Source organism: Stegodyphus dumicola, chromosome 9, assembly GCF_044657685.1.
Source record: "Stegodyphus dumicola isolate Sdum_Otavi_A_Nest chromosome 9, ASM4465768v1".
NCBI lineage: Eukaryota > Metazoa > Arthropoda > Arachnida > Araneae > Eresidae > Stegodyphus > Stegodyphus dumicola.
In genome coordinates, this window is record NC_140776.1 from 140,059,456 (window position 1) to 140,081,110 (window position 21,655).

General features: G+C 32.2%; 1 protein-coding gene across 1 annotated transcript in view; it reads left to right on the top strand.

Annotated features, from left to right (window-relative positions):
* MCU (mitochondrial calcium uniporter) overlaps positions 1 to 21,655 on the top strand; it is a 757,559-nt gene that overhangs the window by 694,890 nt on the left and 41,014 nt on the right. The window contains exon 3 of the mRNA XM_085824151.1: positions 14,285 to 14,378. Coding sequence (XP_085680277.1) covers positions 14,285 to 14,378 — 94 coding nt within the window. The remainder of the gene's footprint in view (positions 1 to 14,284; positions 14,379 to 21,655) is intronic.

Consider the following 21,655-nt stretch of genomic DNA (forward strand, 5'->3'; position numbering starts at 1 on the left):
ATTTAAATCTGAAAATGTTTTATGAGTTTTCTAGGCAAATAAAAAGCATAATCTTTGCATAACTTAATTAATCTCACACGAGAAATTTTAAACTGACTACATTAGAGTTTAAAAAAAGGACAGTTCTATATCTCCTTTTGTACTGGACCGATTGTCGAAATTTAACTTGCGTTTTCCATGTCACGAAAGCGCGATTTAGATTAGATTTATATTATAGCATTGTTCTAACATAGGAATTTTGACACAAAATCTGACCTTTTTCTTAAATAACGTGCCAATTGTTTTCTATAGTTCGATTTTACGACTCGATGCCAAAGTGCTAAGTTTTATAAAAATCGTTTTAGCAGTTTTTAAAAAATTAGCTCTCAAAATGTTAGCTCCTCCATGTTAATTGAATTTGGTATATATTTATTAATATCTCTTTTTTTATTAAACTTATTTGATACTTCCTTTCACATTTTAAAATTTAGGTTCATTCCAAATAAAATTCGCTCACTTTGTATGATTTATTTTTTAAATTTGTATTTAAAAAATAATTTTTATTAAAGTTTTCGAAAATAAATTTTGCTTTATAACCTATAAAATTTGTACCGTCATCTTAAAGTATTTCTAAGCATACCTGCAAAAAATTAGAGTTTTTTATTCAAAATTTCCTAATATATACGTAAATTTGCACATTGGCGCGTTTTGAAATTTGGCGTATTTGCTATAAGCGGTAATAACGCCAAATGTGGTTTACGCACTTTGTTAAAATTATTTCAAAGTATGAACGAGGACCATTTTTCCGCTAGTGTACAACGAAAAAAAGGAAAGGAAAACAGACTGCTATAAATTAAAAAGTTCGCCAAGTGATTATCTTGGCGCCAACTAAAAAAAAAAAATGTGCCAAGATAAATTTTAAAATTTCTCCGTAAATTTCTCATCAAAAATTACAAAATTTAATATCTAAGCATAATTTGAGTCGTAGAATCGGAATATGAAAAAACAATTGGTATGTTATTTCAGAAAAAGTCCGATTTTGTGTCAAAATACCTATGTTAGAACAATGCTATATATAAATCTAATGTATATCTTAAGTCGTACTCTCGAGACGTGGAAAACTCAAGTTAAATTTCGACAATCGGTTTAGTAGAACGGGAGATATAGAACTGTTCCACATATTTTTGTGCAAGGTTGACATATGCGACTTATTGTATAGTACATTAGTTTTAGTGGTACTATACTTATCCAAAGTATTTAAATGAATGTAAAATGGCGCCTCTTTTGGTACATTTGTACATGATAGTACATACATTTCTTTATTAATATTTGTGTGGCATAAAATTTAAAAAGTATGGGAAACCCTGTTTTAGATTAATCGATCCACCAGCACTAGTTGAAGAAACTTCTCAGCATGCAAAGTATTTATCTTAAATATGTTTCAAGACTTTATAAAATACTTTTGCGTCATAAACAACCATTTATCTCTTTAAGCGTAAGCTCGAACTCCGAAACTTTCCTCCTTACATCAAAAACTTTTTTTAAATAAAAGTTGGAGTAAAAGTAAGTAAAACTTTTGTGTCAAACGAGCCGTTTAGTCTCTGACGGTCGCTTTCGCCAGTGTCCTCGCTTCTCTTTTTTTTTTCCTCCTCCCTCTTACACCACCCGAATCTTATTTACTTTTTATATTATTTGTATCCCCTCTTCCAAAATACTCAGTTGCTCAACACCATTAATATAAGAGGATACTCTAGAATGTGTGCTTTCCAAGACATTTTATCTAAAGAGCTGAGTTGAGATGTCCAGTTGACGTAACATGTGCTGTGGTGTTTAAAATTTTTATGCTTTGGGAGTTTGCCGTATTTTATTTCAGTCCGGAGTTGATATAGGGAATAGCAAGGGAGACATACATATTACTCGTATCTCTGATTTAGACCCTATGGTATAAAGTGTTGTTTACGGGAGGACGGTATTTCTGTTTCTGATCGATTCACATGTTTGAAGAATCCTGATGAATTTCGTTTTTATTTTTACGCTTAATTTATTTCCTAAAGGTTTAAGAGATCGCAGGTGTCAATTGTATAGTTTTCGTGAATCATATTATGCAACCTGTAATTTCGTGCTTGTGAAAAGAAGTAAAATAAAGTATACTTTTTGAATGAATAAAAAATCACTTGTTCTCTTATAGATTGATTTTACGAGCCAGGAGTAAAAATCATTGACACGGCTCAATTGAATCGCTAACCTAAAAAACGAAATTGAATGTTTAAATTTTGAAAACATGTTTTTTTATTCCAAAGGGGCTTTGTCCCTGAAGGACTATTGTTTTCGTTTCGCGATTTTGCATTCGTTCACTATAAATGTCCGTTTCACTATTTTTTTTTGAAATGTGGTTCCATGGTGACTCCATGGATGATATTAGGCTTCTTAAACGAGGACGAAAGCCTCTTTAAGCAAATATTACTCGCTTTATTAAAAAGTTGACAGATGCTAATAATGATTGTTCCAAAGATGTGGGTAATGATGATTTAGAATGTTTTTGTGATCGTCTTTCGGATTTGTTGAGTGAAATGAAATTATTGGATAATAGCATTCATAATTTATTCTCTGATGCTGAATATGAACTTGATGTTTTACAATGTGAACAAATATACAGACAAATCAAACTTCGCGAAATCGTGACTGATGTCACGAGCAGAATTATATGTATATCGAGAGGGCAGGACAAACTGTAGTTTGACAAACTGATTATGGGAAAATATTTAATCTCTATTGCTAAATAATGAATATTTTGTCTGTATGTATGTATATTCCTTGCATTGTTGAAAAACGATGGCATCTAAGAACCACCCAATTTTGGATCTACCGCCATCTTAGAACCAACTATGCACCTCGAAATCCGAATTTTATTTTTATTTATTTTATGTTTTGCGCAAACTTAATGAAATATCGATTTACAAACTGAGTGAATTAAAAGCAATATAAGCGTAAGGTTAACACATCTTTCAATTTATTCAATAAACTCAAGTATTTAAAAGAAATGTGCTTTCACTGCCCAAAGTAAAATATTTTTAGCTTCCCCGCGCCAGAATGTGGTCTATCGGTTGAGAGTAAGATATTTATTTTTTCCCCATATTTAATCTGTCTTGTTATTCGTTAACAAACTAGGCGGTTTAAAAGCAGTAAACGCTGCCTAGTTTGTTATTAATAATAGAGATGAACCACTGTTTCATCTCTATTATTAATAATTACTAGATTATAACTTGATTAACCAGATTATAACATGCATCATTTTTCTTATTAACATTCAATTTATACTATATACCCTAAGAAACTTGTTCACGTAATTACGCGAAGAAATTTTATTGTATTCCCTCCTAGCTCTTTCATATTTGTCATACTTGCTAAAATTACTTTTCACGGTTAAGTTTCTCCACTATAAATGGCAATTTAGGTAGAAAAGAACATTCTAAGATGTAATTTGTCAGTCTTAGTTTGCAAATCAAATTTCACTGGCGCAAACGATTGATGACTTTAACTCATTAAGATTATTAGTGTTTAGAAGTGGGATGTTGTAGAATTAGATAACGATATCACTGTAATGGCTCCAATAATTGATTTTGGGGATGTAGAGGTCTTCGGAGAAAATTCGGATATTGTATCATCCTGCGATGTCTGCGATAGATGGCGCTGCATATCCGACGCATCTTTCGCGTTTTCGTAGAGGTCAAAATAAAAAGCTCGTGTATTTACTAATATTTCAGCTACACGTGTTGAATAACCAAGTTTAAATTACAGTCATTCAAAAAAATTACATGCTAAATTTTGACTAAGTTTCGCATTGTTCGTTTGTTTTATTATCTTTTATTTATCTGATTCGCTTGATGCCATATTTAAGCCCAGGATTTTCTCATTTTTCTCAGATTTTTTTCCCAGCTTTGTTGCATATTAATTCCCACAGTTTCGCTGATATTGTAAAATCAAGCAATAAATTGATAGTTTTAGAAAGCAATTAAAATATAGTTTTAAATTTAATAATAAATTGTTTTATTAATGATGAAAAATGAAGGAACTTTTTAACATAAACGTTATAAATATTTAATAATTGAATTAATTTCGTTTTTGAAAATAAATGATCCATTTCAATATACAAAGGGCATTATTTAGTCCCTTCGTGTATTCGAAACACCTAAACACTGCATGCATTTGTTACAGCAATACTCCTATTTGGGTGATTTAGGTAAGACAATGAATAATGAGTTATCTCGTTGTTAGAGAGAAAACTCAATTTGCCAATGACAAGTGTTCTCGTAGATGTGCCGAATTAAATAATTTGACTCTTGCTAATGGTAATGCTACCCTGCACTCTAACAAATATAATATTCATTGCACACGTCGACGACTTGGTAGGATATTTTTCTTCTCAGATTAATACGTTGTATTGTATGATTACCATAATACTGTTCGCTCATTTAAACTCAAAATAATTTGAATTCTGGCGAACGCTGATGGAAGAAATAGAAGCTACAGGAAAGAATTGACATAAAAATGATGTTTGTAATAAAAATAAATTGTACAACATTTTTAATATGAATGGGTGTCCTCACATGCTGGAATGAAACTGAAATTTGAAAGGTAACATAAATAAATCATAATATAACTACATCGCTTTGAAATTTGGTAAAAGTGTGCCTTTAATGTTTATTGTCTTATGCCGCTTCTTTGCCACAATGTTCCGTAGTTGCTAAATGCTAAATTGTTTCGCAAAATTGTTGCTAAATGCAATATTCGTCTATCAAATGCTCACCTCGACTTGGTAGGAGATTTTTCTCCTCAGGTTAATACGCTGTATTGTATGGTTACCATAATACTGTTCGCAAATTTAAAATCAAAATAGTTTGAATTTTAGCAAACGCTGAGGGAAGAAATAGAAGGTAAAGGAAAGAATTAACATAAAAATAATGTTTGGCTAAAATAAATTCTACAACATTTTAATATTAATGATTATCTTCACATGCTGGAATTAAACTGAAATTTGAAAGGTAACATAAATACATCATTATATAACTATATAGATTATCGCTTTGAAAGTTTGTAAAAATGTCTCTTCAAAGTTTGTTGTCTTATGCCGCTTCTTTGTACAATGTTCCGTAGCTGCTAAATTGGTTCAAAATGTGGACAGGTGCAGTTTTTTCTTAAAGCTGAGGTTGGATTTTTGCCCGCTTGGGTACATTATTTAATGAACAGTTTTCGTGAATTTTATAGCTAATACCACTTTCATATTTAACTCCGATAATGTAGAATTACAGTTAATCCGAATTCCAATATACTAATAAAATTGATTTTACAAATGTGCATCCCCCTCTTTCCTGTCCTGTAACTTCTCGAGAGGATTTCCGGTTCCATAATATTTTAATACTTCCATGCCGTAATGGCATTACACACTTTCATACCATATCCGGGATTCGAATTTGGGCTTAACGAGAAGCTTATCTGGGGGCTCGAAAAATAAAAATTGTTTCTACATATGCATTTTTCATAATCAAATCATTCACATTAAGAACAAGTCCCTAGCCCGTGGTGCTTTACTCTTGCGACTTTGAATCTCTGATTTCCACGTTGGTGTATCTTCTTTTTAGTGGTGGATAATTCAGAATTTTAGTTATCACTTAGGTCATCCCTTTGATAATAGGGCTTCTGGTGCTAGATGCGAATTTGAATCTCTGATTTCTATGTTGGTATATCTCCTTTTTAATTATGGATAATTCAGAATTTCAGTTATCACTTAAAAATCATTGCTTTGATAATAGGGATTCTGGTACTAGATGCGAGTTTGAATCTCTAATTTCCATGTTGATTTATCTTCTTTTTAATTGTTTATAATTCAGACTTTCAGTTATCACTTACATTAGTACTTTCATAATAGGGCTTCTGTTATTAAATGCGAATTTGAGTCTTTAATTTCCACGTTGGTATATCTCCCTTTTATTTGTGGATGATTCAGAATTTCAATTGGCACTCAGATCAGTGATTTGATAATAGAGGATCTGGTACTAAATATATTTTTCGGGGAATATGAATGTGTCATTTTTTTGGTAATTAACTGATGTGTGTTCGCACAAATGGAATTTTCAAAAAATTATAAATATTGAAATCTTATTAGAAGGTCTGTTATTAATTAGTTTCCATTTTAGTAGGGGAGAGCAGAAAAATGCAATAAAAGTTTATTACTGTAGTATTACTTTTAGTAGCAGAAAAATGTAATAAAAGTTTATTACTGTAGTATTACTTTTAGTAGTAGAAAAATGCAATAAAAGTTTATTACTGTAGTATTACTTTTAGTAGCAGAAAAATGCAATAAAAGTTTATTACTGTAGTATTACTTTTAGTCACAGAAAAATGCAATAAAATTGTCAGCGGTATAAATGTGGTGAAATAAAAATTCCAAGGATAAATCTTTTTTCTCTTCAACCCTTGTAGTTTTGTCAGCGGTTTGGGCAAATAACCTTTTCTTGAAGTTGAGAAAAACTACATTGTCACATCAAAGTGAATGCGCTTTGAAATATTGAAATAAAATAGCGCTTGCAGCCTAAAAAGTCGGAAAGAATTCGGAATCTCGTCGAACTTAAACCGAGAATTCTTTCTGTCTTGCCTTTCCAATGCTTTCAAATTCCTGCATTATTCAATTTCCGTTGCTTTATTCTTTACCTGTTTTACATATTTATTGTTCTATTTACAATGACATATATTAGTCGAAAATAATTTAGTTAAAGGTGAAACAACTTCAGTGTTCCTTGGAGTAAAAAATTTTCCAAGTGAAAGTAATATACTCTAAAGGTTGAAAAAAAATTATTTCTTGCCAGTGCTGTCTTCGAAAAAGTTATTCGTTTACCGAAATGGTCAAACGGGAAAAATAAGACTGTTTTGAATTAAATCGTAAGTTGGAGTTTCGAAGCTGCCCCCCTCCCTCTTCGGGGAAGTTAAAGTACTCTATATATCCCTCGGGTAAATGCATAATCAATATGGTTCGCTGCTCATCATATGGAAGTGGAAGTAGAAACAGAAAAATAACACGAAACAGAAGTATTCAGTTTCTTTTTCTTAGATTGTCTGTTCTTCCGTTTACGTGATTTGACATGGTAGTTTCCTTTACATATGCTCAAACGACTGATTTTAGTTTCGAAACAAAATCAAAATTTTATTAGTTTCAAAGAATAAATCTGATCATAGATGATTTTTGTGAGATGTGAGATGAAAGTGAGATGATTTTTTTTTAAATTTAATAGACATCCAGAAACCTCTATAGTATTAGTTTCTTGCATAGGTTCTTAAGAATGCAAGTAAACAGTAGCAAAAGAAAGCTAATGATTCTATTTCTTTTTTTTTTTTTTAATGAAGTTTTGTACATTTAAGAAGTTACTTAACCCAGCCATGTGACGTCTGTTTTATTGTATTTTTGTAAATTTCTGTAAACATTAGTGTCTATTTAATTGTATTGTTTTTTTTATGTTGTGTAATGTTTTCTATTGTATTTATTTATTTGTTCAGATGTTGCATTACGCATAGTGATATAAGGGTGTATTTCCTTGTAGCTGAATCGGTGGAGAGGTAATTTCTTGTATTGGATTGTAGGCCTTGTGATTCTGAATGCAACAACATTTAAACTATGCAAATAGTTCAACTGAAACGGAAGAAAAACGCGGAAACCTTTCTAACTAATCCCTTAGCGACCTTTTCAATTTATCGCCAACTTGGCGATTTTCTGAAAATTTCGAGAAAACGCATCTTTGAAGTTCTGGAAGCAATTTCTTCCGAAGGTTCTACAAATCCGTTCGCACCTTATAAATACGGCTTCGGCAGTCAGCGTTCAGTCCATTTATAGTCAGTTCTTAGAAAGATGGTTCAAAGAGAGTTAGCTCGTAGTTATACTCTTGTGGGTGATATTAAGAATTTGCCATGTTTCTGGTGTGTTAAGGATAATTTCTCTAATATCTGCGTTTTCTTTGAGCCATTTATAGAGATTTATTTTTTTATGAATTATGATTAATTACAATAAATTGTCAATTTCTTCGTGCTTACCAAGAGTGATTGTTTCAAGAGAAATCACGAGACCGTAGCTCTTAAAAAAATGTGTTAAAATCGAACGTGGCCATGTGCATCTACTTCAGAGCACACTTTTTTTCACCGCCCTTCCCATCCTTGGGGTTTAATTTCCAAAACTTAGAAGTGCCAAAATCGTTTGAAAGATCATCAGAAACGGTGAAGAGATGTAAATAAATAATAATAATAAATAACAACAATAAATATAAATAACAACAATAAATAAATAAATAAATAATGTTTAGTTACAATTAAATACAACCTAAAGAAATAAAAATATTAGAAAAATAATTTAGCTTAATAATAAATATATTAAAATTAAAATACAACAGAAAGGAAGTGTAATGATGAAACAAAATGAGTAAATTATTAATAAATGTAAAAAACGGTATCATAAAATCTAATAAAATAAATGTTAGTAAATTAATATTAATAAAACATAATACCCGACAATAAAAGAAAGATATATATATTTTAGATAAAGTTGCTTCTGTGTCTTGTCTTCTAATCCATTTAAAGCTTTCTTGAACAGATGCCTACGGCTCAGGCTTTTTTGATCGAATGGGTGGAAATAAGAAATAAATTTCTTGTTTTTTTATGTCGTCCTATAATTTTTTTCTTCTAAAGGGTTGGTATGTAAGAATTTTTTGACTGAACTTTTAAAATTTTCCCGAGTATCTAATTTTTGCCAATGAGACATACATTCGTTATCTAGTATCAATATAATTTTATTTGCAGCTAAATAAAATATTGAATTAATAGCAGAATTTTTTGTTAAAATGTTTATATTATGTGCGTTACGGCCGCACCGGCGGAAGTAATTAGGGACGGCAATTTTTTTTAAAATTCAAAAAACACACAACTTGCACCAGGAGGCAAAAAGTATAGCGCCGACCCTAGGTATATAAAAGAAAAAAGGCGGAGCATATTTCTTTCAGAAACTGAGAAATACCGGGGGCAAGGCTCCGATTGTTTAGGGGTATAATTATGTCCTTTGCCTTTCTCCTCGGGAGAAAAATGAATCACGTTTTATTATAAAATCTATAGAGATAAAGCTTCGTGAGAAGCGGTTGAAAAGGCTTTAAAATATTTAATTTGTTGTTAAATGACGAACACCACTTTCACGTAGACTGAAAATGTGAACCGATAACGATGAGCTGCAAAATGTAAACTCCAGAGTATTTTCAAAATAAATGTGTACAGCCCCTAGCGTTAAATAAATAAATATGCTTTAATTAAAAATCCGACAAACTTTTGTGGGCGCCAATAATAAGCAAATGAAGTTGATTTTTCTTATATGGTCCCGCCCTCTGTCGGTAGGTAAGAGAAATAATTTTGATTCAATGTGAGAATTTTCTCATATTATTAACAATTTCTCATAAAAATATTTTACGATGAAAATGTACATATTTTTATGGTTTAGATAATATTTCAATGCTGATGTCCTACATGATAAATATTTTCTTGTATTGAGAATCTAATTTACTTCGTACTTTGAAAATTAAAATTCCCAGCAAGATTAGTATTTTTGTCAAAACAGACAAAAAAATCATTTCAGTACCATATGCAAACTAAATAAAATGTGTCTGACTTTTTTTTCTGAATATATTGTGATTCAATCGTTAACGGGACTAATATTAAATTAATTTTGTTTGTCATTTTCGTCAGTACAAGAGGCGGAAGTCTAAACCCAGTTTCTCGCGGTTCGCACTGGCGATTCAATTGTATTATAGACTGCATATTTTTGAAAAAATTCAAAATAAAATTCCAATTCACTGAACTAATGGGCTCATAGCCTATCACAGTTCTGACTCAGTTTCGTAATTTCTGTAACGAAAGTAAAAGAATCTTTCATCATGTTTTGTTTCAGCTAATTTGTAAAGCTAACAAATAAAATGCTGTTATTTCGGTAAAGCACAATCTATTCTTCGCAAATTTAATAATAAATTTATTTGCTGATGCAGAAAGCGTTTTTATGTTAATTCATTGGATATGTAAAATGTTTTTACTCACTCACCGTTTCTACAACAAAAAAACAATTTTTATTTCAGTAGGCCCCAAAACTATAGATAAAATTTTGTCTTTAGTTTTTCTCTGCAGAATTAAACAAGGTAATTATTTTTATTTGGATAAAACAAAATAAATACTCGATTTCTATTCAATTAAAATAAATCTTGGATATCATTTCATTAATGACAGATGTAGTAATATGTAAGTAAAAAACATAAACTGATGTACAATAATTGTAAAATTTTCTTTTTATATTTTGTTAGGGAAAACAATTAAAAATGCGTAGTAAATTAAAAATTTACATTCCCGATACCTACAGCCTGGTTAGTTAGAGTTGTACTGTATTTAAAAAGAGTATTCAATATATTATTAACAGATGCTTGGCAACTCAGAGATATCTTAAAGCCCATCACTGGCCGGACGGATAAAATTGGTAAATCGATCCGCTGAACTGGCTGGTTGTATGGCCATTTTCATAGTTTTTCCCACATGTGAAATGAGCGTGAGTCAGTTTTCATTAGAAAAATCTCCCACAAAGGCATGACTTCCCTTAAGCAGATACCCCTAGTATGATCCTAGTCTGCTTGACCTAAACCACTAAATCCAATCGTAAATTTCTTTCCGGCGCATGAGCGTTTTTTTCTTTTATAATTATTTCGAAGAAAGCGTTGTCTATTTATGTGCTGTAACTAATCTCGCTTGTCTGGTATCAGAACAAGCTCACAAAAGTCATTGTTCCAAGGAGGTAAGACTCGCGCCTAACGTTGGCAAGAGCTTTGGCCACCATACAGGTTATAGTACGACTTTGTTTAGTCTCGTTGTCCAATTCTGAAGGAGAACAAACACCACAAGGTGTCCCCATGCCGCCCGAACACTATACATTTACAAGCATCCATGCCTTTTCCGGGATTCGAATCCAGACGCTTCGGTATGACAGGTAGAGTCACAAATACTATCCCGGCTGAGCGGCGAATTCCCGGTTGGACCGCACCGTAATTATTGTGGAATTAAATTATTGAAGCCTTTACGATGATTATTATAAACTCATCAAATCCAACAATGACATTGTTATAAGTAAACTATTTAGCGTTAGATATAGTGAATTTTTAGCCCATTTACAATGGATTGTGCTTTACCGAAATAACAGCATTTTATTTGTTAGCTTTACAAATTAGCTGAAACAAAACATGATGAAGGATTCTTTTACTTTCGTTACAGAAATTACGAAACTGAGTCAGAACTGTGATAGGCTATGAGCCCATTAGTTCAGTGAATTGGAATTTTATTTTGAATTTTTTCAAAAATATGCAGTCTATAATACAATTGAATCGCCAGTGCGAAGCGCGAGAAACTGGGTTTAGACTTCCGCCTCTTGTACTGACGAAAATGACAAACAAAATTAATTTAATATTAGTATGTGAAATATGCTCGCGAAATTCACTTTTAATCATTAAAAGGGGAAAAGGAAAAGACCTTCTTTTTTAGACGATTGTTAACTTTAAATTTTGAATACACTAGAGAATAATAGCGCTATAAAAATTCTTAGTTTCTTTTTATCATTAGTAAAATAATCCCAATACTTTAAACAGCAGTGAGTATTTTGCATTTAAACAAACTGTTAATACCGAAGCAACTTTTTTTACAGTAACGTGAGATTATTTGAATATAGAAAAGCACATGAGGGCTATGTGCCTAAGGAAAAATACCTTTGTGCAGGGCTTTGCGAAGAAAGCTGGCTGGTATTCACATTATACATTGAAAAAACATCGAAAGTTTAGCATCCGAAGTACCAGCATTCAGCAGTCCTAACGCTTGGCCACTAGTGAAGGAATAAGCTCATGCTTCAATAAGGAAAGCATGAACAATGAATTGTTATAACCTTGCGGAGTTTCCTTCGGAATATTAAAAATAATAATACTAATTGGAAGAATACTTGATACTTGTTCATGCAGTCTTATCATCTTACTTTAAATCAAACTGTCAGTATATTAACGCGTGATGCAAATGTGAAATTCCGCATTCTTTTCAGAACACGATTTTGTAGCAAAACGTTTTATGCTCTATTATTATGTAATAAAGATTACGTTTACGTAATCAATAAACTCTTTCTATGTTTAGGCAAGTATTTAGTTATTAGTCCAAAGGGGCTTTGTCCCTGAAGAACTGTTGTTTTGTTTTGCGATTTTGCGTTGGTTCACTATAAATGACCGTTCCACTTTTCAAACTGTTGCCACCAAATGTTAGAGTCCTGCATTATATTTGAAGAAATTCAATAATGAAAATCTTGATAAATGTATGTCTATTTCTCGCATTGTGATAAAACAACGGTACCTAGAGCCATCGAAATTTGAATGACGTAATCCTCCTACGAATATGGACATGTGGAAGCCCAAATTTGAAATTTGGAATTTGTTTTATTATCGATTTGATATTTTGTAAAACTTTAACGAATGTTTGAGCAACAAACTCAACGATTTAAAAGCGAGCAATGGCAACACTCTACGGGGGAAAGAAAATCTTTTTATATCCAGTGCGCGAGTAACGGAAATCCTAAAGATTATACACAGTTTGAAACTATTTTGCTATATTGCTCTTGAACTGAGTTTTATGGTTTAAGTCCGAAGAATATGATATTTAATAAATAAAGGTAACAAAATGTTAAAAAACGCCTTTTTGGACTTAATCTGAAACCTTTCAGATTGTTTTTTATGAGTGTGTGTGATTGTTCTATGTGTATAATTGATTGTTTCATAAATCTTGTGATATCTTTTTACGCTTCTCAGTAACTAGATTTTTTAGATCCAAAGTCTGTAACACAAATATCTTTTGGTATTTGGAAAATATCCTGCTTTCATCTATTCGTATAAAATTGGTTAGTTAAAATGGGCAAATTGCCAGTATGAGACTTTTAAAGCTGAATTTCGGAATCGATCTTTTCCTACTGCCACCCGTCTTTGATTGATGCCAGATAATTCATCTTGCAATTTTTTTTCGATTTTTATACATACTTAAATTATTAAAAAAAAAAAACATGCAATGTTTTCTTCTCTTCTTCCGCCATTTTCGACTGTCGCAACTACTTCTGCATGTCAGTACCTAGCAAAAGCATTAAAATTAATTTTCCTCGTTAAACATTGTTTATTTCAATATTCAAAACTCTTATTTCTCGTACATTTTGAGGAAGAAATTGAAGTTTTCTGTTCTTTTGTTGACGTAGAATTTTTAACCTGTCATAGACCATTATGCCTAGTATATTATATTGCTATTTTAATAATTATTTTACTAGTGAATACTATGCATGATTAATTAATTATATTCTGCTTTAGAAATGCTGAGTCTTTTATAATTTTAATAATCTTTATCCGTATTATATTACACTTCAAAAGGCATCTTTAAATTATCTCCTAAAATATTCTTTCATTTAGAATTCTGTTACGCTTTGAATAAATTTTATTACTATGTTAAAAGCTAATAAATTCTTTAACCGATTCTTTTCGACGACATTTCTAATGGATTTCTCTTTTTGTACAACGAATTAAAAATAGGCTGATCAATTTCTGGTCATATATGCTTGCTTGGAAAACCTATGATGGTAAAACTTTAAAATATTATAAATTCCAAGAAAGATGTTTTGAATAATTCAAGGAGATGATTTATTAGATGCTGTCTATTGCGCCAGCACTCTTATTTAATGCTTCAGCAACTAAATTTCAAATTCTTCTATTTTATACGCTATCGTCTGCATTAAATATAGAAAAGGTGATGGTGAATGATAAAATTCTGCCGCAAGGTAAGCTTGCAATCGTGTGTGCGTCTCTCTGTGTTTAAGATTTCATTTAAACTAAGAAAACTTCGTTTTATTGAATTGCAACATTTCTGTATTAAAATGAGCAAAGTATCAAAATGGTTTTGTGCTAGTTTGTATATAAAAGTCAACTTCGTAGAATTTAAAATCTTAACAATTCTTATTTAATTTACATATAATGCGTACATACGAGTAAACTCTTTCTCATTTATTATAATTTTTTGACTGATGTTTGCCTTTTGTATTACAAGGATACCATTTCATGAAACCCTTCCATTGTTAACTTATAAAGAATCAGATTACAAGTGCCTTTAAAATTTTTGTTGCACAAATATTTTTTGTTCATTCTTTAGGCACACACATTACTTAATTCCTTTGTTTCTCTTCCAGAAATGGAGGAACAGGCATCATTTTCCAAGGTCAAAACACTCGTTGCCTTCCCTACGATATGTTACGACATCTGCATTCAGCGTTGTGCCTAATGGTGAGTATTACTGAAAGTGTGTAATTTTTTATCTTTTTCTTTCGTTGAGGATTACTTCATCTTCCATAAAAATTCGATTTCTTCCTTTGTTCAATATGCACTTTTTAAATTGTTGTCACCAAATATTAGAGCCCTGCATTATATTTAAAGAAGTTAAATAATCAGGAATCTGCATGAATGTATGTATGTTTCTCGCACTGTCAAAAAACAACGGTACCTAGAGACATCAAATTTTGAATAACTTAGTCCTCCACTCGAATATGGGAATCTGAAAACCCGAATTTGGGATATGTTTTATAATCTATTTCAGATTTTGTAAAACATTAAAGAATTTTTGATTAACAAACTCAACGATTTCAATGCAAGGAATGGCAACACTGTACCGGGGGGGGGGGAGAATGTTTTTTTTCTCTAGCCTGCGAGACTGTGTATCGGAAATTCTAAAGATATGCTCTTTTTAAATTATTTTTTGATGTTGCTATTGAATTGAATTTTATGGCTTAGGTTCAAAGAACATGATATTTAAATAAATAAAGGTAACACGCAAAACGTTAGAAAAAGCCCCTTTACACGTAATATAAAATCCGAAAGCTTTCAGATTTTTTTATTTCTTGTTTTAGTAACATTATGTAATTATCTAAAAGTATATTTCCTATTCAGTGGAACTGTAAATGTCGACACTAAATTGGACCGCAAAGCATCCGGTATACAAATATCTGGACCACGGTTCTGCCTCTTTTTTGTAAGCTAATTATGCATTTACTATAATACACCAAAGGTGCAAAATTTTTTTTCGTTCATCGTATTTTATCTTCCATAGGCAAACTATATTTTCTAGAGGCATTTCACAAAAAATCTTAATCCAAATTCCGATCCGAATTTACCACTTAAAGAAATTATTTCATAGCTGTTTTCATTTTTCCCCAATAACGGCGCCAGTAACTATGTTTCGTTTTTTGATGGAACCTTCTCGAATTTTCTCGTCCATTATTTCCTTTCAGGCTTCTCTTTCATCATTTAAACTCCTGCAGCTGAAGAAGTAGTTTCTGCAGTCAAACCTTCGAAACCAGTAGTGCAAATGTATAAAAATTACAGCTGATGCTTTTGCCTAAACTCTATTATAAAGTATTATATAGTTAAAAAAAAGTTGTTTCCCAGACCAAAAATGTGATATTTAAAGTGTTTATAATATAAAACAAAAATTAAATAGTATAACATCGGGATGACTGGTAGTATGTTATTAAAAGGTTTCCACAAGTAAATATTTACAAAAATGTATAAAAATTACAGCTGATGCTTTTGCCTAAACTCTATTATAAAGTATTATATAGTTAAAAAAAAGTTGTTTCCCAGACCAAAAATGTGATATTTAAAGTGTTTATAATATAAAACAAAAATTAAATATTATAACATCGGGATGACTGGTAGTATGTTATTAAAAGGTTTCCACAAGTAAATAAATATTTACATAATAATCAGGTGTACATCTACATGAATTTAGTAGACTCGGAATTCATTCACACATGTGCTGTTTATCACGCCTAATACTTCTTTAGTGGGGCCTAGAATTAAGTAATAATTCATACTTGACTGCTTATCTGTTCTGGAATGAAGCAATGGGGGGGGGAGCTGTAATACGAGGGGAAAAAATGATTTCCTTACTGTGCTGGCGTACTGCTTTTTAAAGACTGCGAGGTTAGAACTTAGAGAAGGTCTTTTGCTGCTCTCAAAATAAACTGTCTTGTAACCAAATACGAAGCTCTAGTCCGAATTCGGGTTTCACCTGAAAAGATATTTCGTTGTTAAAGCAGCCACTACGCTTAATCGTCAAACTAACTTGATTGCTCACTCTGTAGTATGCAAATTTCAGATGTCTTCAAGATCTTACGCGGTAGCCCTCTATAAACAAATGAGTTTCAGAACTCTATCATACAGAATTCCTTCAGGAGAAACAGACTTTTCTGCAAAGGTATTATATTTCACACTGTAGTGAATTCTCTGTATCATGAGTCAAAACTTTTGTAGTGACAGCTAGAGAGCGAAGAACTTCTTCCTTTAAGCTCCGAATAATAGAATTCGCCAGATTTTAAGGCCGGACTCTTCCATGGTTTTCCATCCAAAAATTTATGAGATTCCGTTGGAAAACTTCAAAGCAAGCACAAATCGATAAGAGAATTCCAAATGTCAAGTCTTTGTATTTTATGGTGTGTAACTCTCAGTGCTGTCAAAATAATCATGTGAAAATTCTTTAAATAACGCGGTGCAAAATTCTTTCTTCGTCGTTTCTGAGAATGACCAGGACGTAATCTTCCTGTTAATGTCGGCCCTCCCATTCAGCCAGCTATCAATGATGGCAGCTCCATTCGAATTCGAGACATACAGAAATGTGCCTTCTTTCTTCTGAAATTTTGTTTTTCGAACAGGAAAGTTTCTAAAAATTACATTTAAGAAGAAATTGATCTATTAACGCAAAAATTCTGAACTACAAATAATATTATTACATGCAAAATACATTAGAATATTATTACATGCAAAATTCCGGAAGATACTCCAAACGTATCAACTAACTTGGGTCACTTCTCCATGCCTTTGGCGTTCTTAATTTCAGCACATATAGAGTAAAATAAGGTAAGATTACGAAACAAAAGCTTCATTTTTCGCTTGTGGATTAATTCCACTAAAGGTAGCATTTTAACAGTGCATACTGCACATATCTTTGCGAACTTGGCAAAGAAACATAACGCGTTTTTTAACACAATAAAATAAAATAAATGTTTTGCATTGAAATTTTTGCTTTATGAATATATAAAAAAATTCGGTTTCATTGTCACAAAAACCTGCCTGCTTACAATATTAACGCGCTTTTCCTAAAATTCTATGCTGTATATTATATAGACTGTAAGAATTATTGAAAGAAATTTGTAAATAGAAATACGTCTCTAGAATCAATATGTAAGGCAATCAAAACCTGCAGCCATTTTTTAATGTCCTGTGTATTTTCATCCTAGGAGAGTACCTTCATAATTTATTAAAGAGGTAATTAATTACTTCAAATAAACGATCATTAATTAAATACTCAACTGCAGCATCATTTTCGGCTATTAATTAGGTTAATTATTTCTGAAAGCTTTCTCTTCTAAATGTCTAACGCATTAGAAAACATTAATACCAAACATTTACTTTGAATAGTGTAATTTCGATTTTTCTCTCGATTTCATTTCATTCTCTCTTTTATGATTGTCGTCTGGTGGCATTCTTATTACCATTCGGCTTTTTATTTTTCCCAAGCCAAAGAAAGATCATTTTTGAATCGCTACTTAAGCATCACAATATTCCACTTTCAGGGATAGCGTTTAAAGTCCCATTTTTATTTGGTCATTTAACAGGAATAGAATTTTCTTATTCCTTTTATTATTCGGTGTTTAAATAGAGTCATAAAAACCTATGTACCAAATAAACTTTCTCTGCGATAAAATGGAAAAGCGGTATGTTTTAGTAAAGAAAAAAACCTTCCAATTTTTAAGCAAATGTAATGTCGGCCATATATGTAACAAATGTAATATTCGTGTGTCTATAGGTAATGATAAGAAAATAGTGAATTTCAAATCAAATTCTTAATCGCATTTATTCCGGAAAGAGTTATCTGCTAAATTACCTTTTAATACTGATGTAGCTTACATCTTTTCTGTTATAAAACATTAGATGTGTGCAAGCATAGTAACAGGGTCATAAAGATTCCTTAATTTGATACGTAGAATTTATTCAACTGTGAAAAGTAAATGTAACATGGGGATAATAATTTAAAAAATTTGAAAGTGCGTTTACAGAAATAAAAAGGCAAACCTATATTTGAGCAAGATTACAAAACAAAATCCTATAAAGATGCTCCGCTAAAATATATTTATTTATACATGAAAAATAAATTTCTTATAAATTTGTTTATGAGAATGAGTGTTAAGGTGAATTCATTACATTTCGTTTATATTAATTAGACGTTACTAGCGTATACCATATTTTTAAATACAAATGCTATAGGATCGTTATTCTTTTCGTAAAGTGGTGAATACGGTTACAGGTTAACTTCATCCTATATTAAAATTAAAATCATTTCTAGAATCATAAAAAATTCTTTCAAGAAAGTGCTATTAGTAATTGAAAAAGGCTAAAACACGTTTGTAAATGATAATTAAAAAACTGTTTTTATGCTTCGAAAACGTGACACTTAGTTTCACGCAGCGTGTATCACAGGAAATTCACATACACACAAAATTAAATAAATAAATAAAAAAAAAGAAAGAAAGAATGAAATAAATAAAAAAAGAGCTTAGAAAATATTAGTGCTTATGGTAGTCGTAAATCAGATTAAAAAAATTTCCATCATTTTTAGATTCCTGCTTAAGAACAACAACAACAACAAAAAAAAAAAAAAAAAAAAAAAAAAAAGGCTAAATAATGTCGTTGACTTACAAGTTTTTAAATCTTCTCCAATCAAAATACAGAATTAAAAAAAGTTAATTAAGTAATAAAATCACATTAAATATATTTGCACTCATATCGCGTTCTGAACGAGTTCATCGAAACAGCAATGGGCCCACTAGGTGCCGAGCGGTAAAGTCGCTGAACACTGGTAATTTGGTCCGAGATTCGAATCCAGCGAACAGGCTGGATGCATGGCCATTTTCGTGTTTTTCCGATGTGTAACGTGTATACGAGCCAGTTTCCTTTAGAAAATCCTGAACGAAGCTTTCGAGCGCTTTGCCATAATCAAATAAACCAAACCAAACCAAAATAGCAATGCCAAACTATAACAAAAATGCTCTCTGCGTATTATTATTTCATCAGAACAACAGATGGAGATTTTATTTCATGAAGAAAAGGTTTAATTACTCAATAGATAACTGTGAATATTATTTTTTGTTCATTGAGGTTCTTGCAATACATAGTTTCCGTAAGTGCGGTTGTGAAAATTATTTTAATTTTTCTGATACTTAAGTTTACTTTAAACACTTATCTATGATCCAAGTTATATGTACAGAATCAGCTGTGTGTAGAAGATAATGCAGATTAAAGCATGCGGAAGAATTATTCAAAGCTAATTAAGTTAACTGCAAATTATGCGTTCGGAATGTTACAGGCTTACGGAAACTTCGTTCACACGGTGGTTTTTAAATTCATTACAGGTTTAAGACGAGCTTCGTTGTTAAGCAGACGTTGCTACGTCACAGACACTGGTTTAAAGATTTTTCCTAAAAGTTCTGACTTAACAAAGCTATGCCAAGTTGGTATAAGAATCACCAATCACAACGAAGCGAATAAAGCGAGGGAACGACAAAGTACGAGAGCAATCCCAAAAAAAAGGTCTCCTATTTTTTGGGGACGTAGAGAAAGTTTTAATACGGTTGTTGGCAACACTGTTGTGAGTGGTGCCTTCTCCGCTACCACGTAAGCACGCAGGCGCTTCGCTCGGATGCTCAGTCTTGGCTTGGCAGCCATTCGATATGGAGCTCCCGATAAACGTTACCGCCAAGTGCGAAGTGCGCGCAGTTATTCAATTTTTGAACGCAAAATGCGTTAAATCGCTTGAAATTCACCGCCTATTGACAGAAGTGTATGGACAGTCGTGCATGGATGTCAAAAACGTTCGCAAGTGGTGTAGAGAGCTTACAGCCGGTCGTACTGAAATTCATGACGAAGAAAGGAGCGGGAGGCCGTCAATTGCCCTCAACTTTCGCGATTGTTGAGTTCGTATTCGTTGAGTTTCGCGATTGTTGAGTTCGTAAAATGCGTAAAGATCGGAGGATCATCTGGATGCTCCTGAAGCTCCTCAACGCTTCCTGAAGGGCATGGCGGCAAGCTGGTATGACATGGGCATTGTAAAACTGCCACAGCGTCTACAAAAATGCATCGACCGAAATGGCGATTATGTTGAAAAATAAAGCATTCTGCAATCTTTAAAGTGATGTAGCAATTATAGAAAATAAACGGTTTTTTGTATATCTAAAAATCTAGGAGATCTTTTTTTTTGGGGATTGCCCTCGTATTTCACTGAGTTAGCTACACATTTACGGATGCGCAACTTTCCCTTTCTTGACTGGCCTTTAGTTTAAGGAACGGACATTTTGCGTTTAACCATAAAGTTTTATGACAACAAACCTGTCGTTTAAACGAAACCTTACGACGTGGTTCTTATCGTGATAATTAGCATCAACTTGTATGGAAAGAAATAGTATTTGCCGGAGGCGCAGTGATTCCATTTTATCGCTCGAAGCTGATAAGTACCCCTTTGTAGTAATTAATTAAGGGAATAACCAGGTACCTTGTTTTCAAGATTTGATATTTTGACCGTTGTTAATTCCAAAAAAGGTCGCTCGGTAATATTTTAGTTGCACTAGTTATTAACTAACAAAAGTGGATATTTTAAACATTTTGTTGAATTTTAAATCTATGCTTAACTGCAAGCTGATTGTTATCAGAACGATAATTCACAATAACTCTGACTGAAGTACTATCAGGCAGAGCTATTTTTAAGAATAGCATATGTATCAGAGTTACAAGGTAGCAACAATTTCTGTTTTCCTAGGACACGAAATTCGTTTAGCAGTTCCACAGGTGCTAAAAGCTTTGTTGTTTTCCTTCAACTTCTTAAAAACTAATCATTTTTATATAGCGATTAATCTGCGTGAGTATGCAATTTATCCTATCCATACTTATTCATGGTTTTTCAATACCTATTGCTTGCAGTGTATTTTAAGACATAACAAATTCATATACAAGGATTGAATTATTTCATTAGGCAAGTTTTACTAGGAATATTTGCCTTTAAGAAGGGATGCTTTCTTGGAGTATTTTTAAGGCAAACGGCTCGCGTGTTGTAAGTCATTATCGCATTTCCTTTTACGTGCGGCCCACCAGCGGCCGAGCGGTAAAGTCGCTGAACACTGGTAGTTCGGTCCGAGGTTCGAATCCCGCGAACGGGCAGGCTGCATCTAAGTCCTCCACGAAAGGCATTCCTCCCCTTAGGCAGATAGCACTAGTGTGCTTTGCCATAATTAAATATACCACCACACCACCCCTTTTTACGTGCTGTCATGGTGTAATTGTTAGCATGTCTAGCTAGGATTGGCTTAACACTGGCGAAGGTGTGAGTGATATTTCATATGCTCTGCTCCCTCTTCCCTCCCTTGAAAAAAAAAAAAAGAAAAAAACTAATTTCTTTAGAGGAACGCTTGAGCTTCGCATAATATGTTAAAATGTGGTATGCATTACTTGTTGGGTTT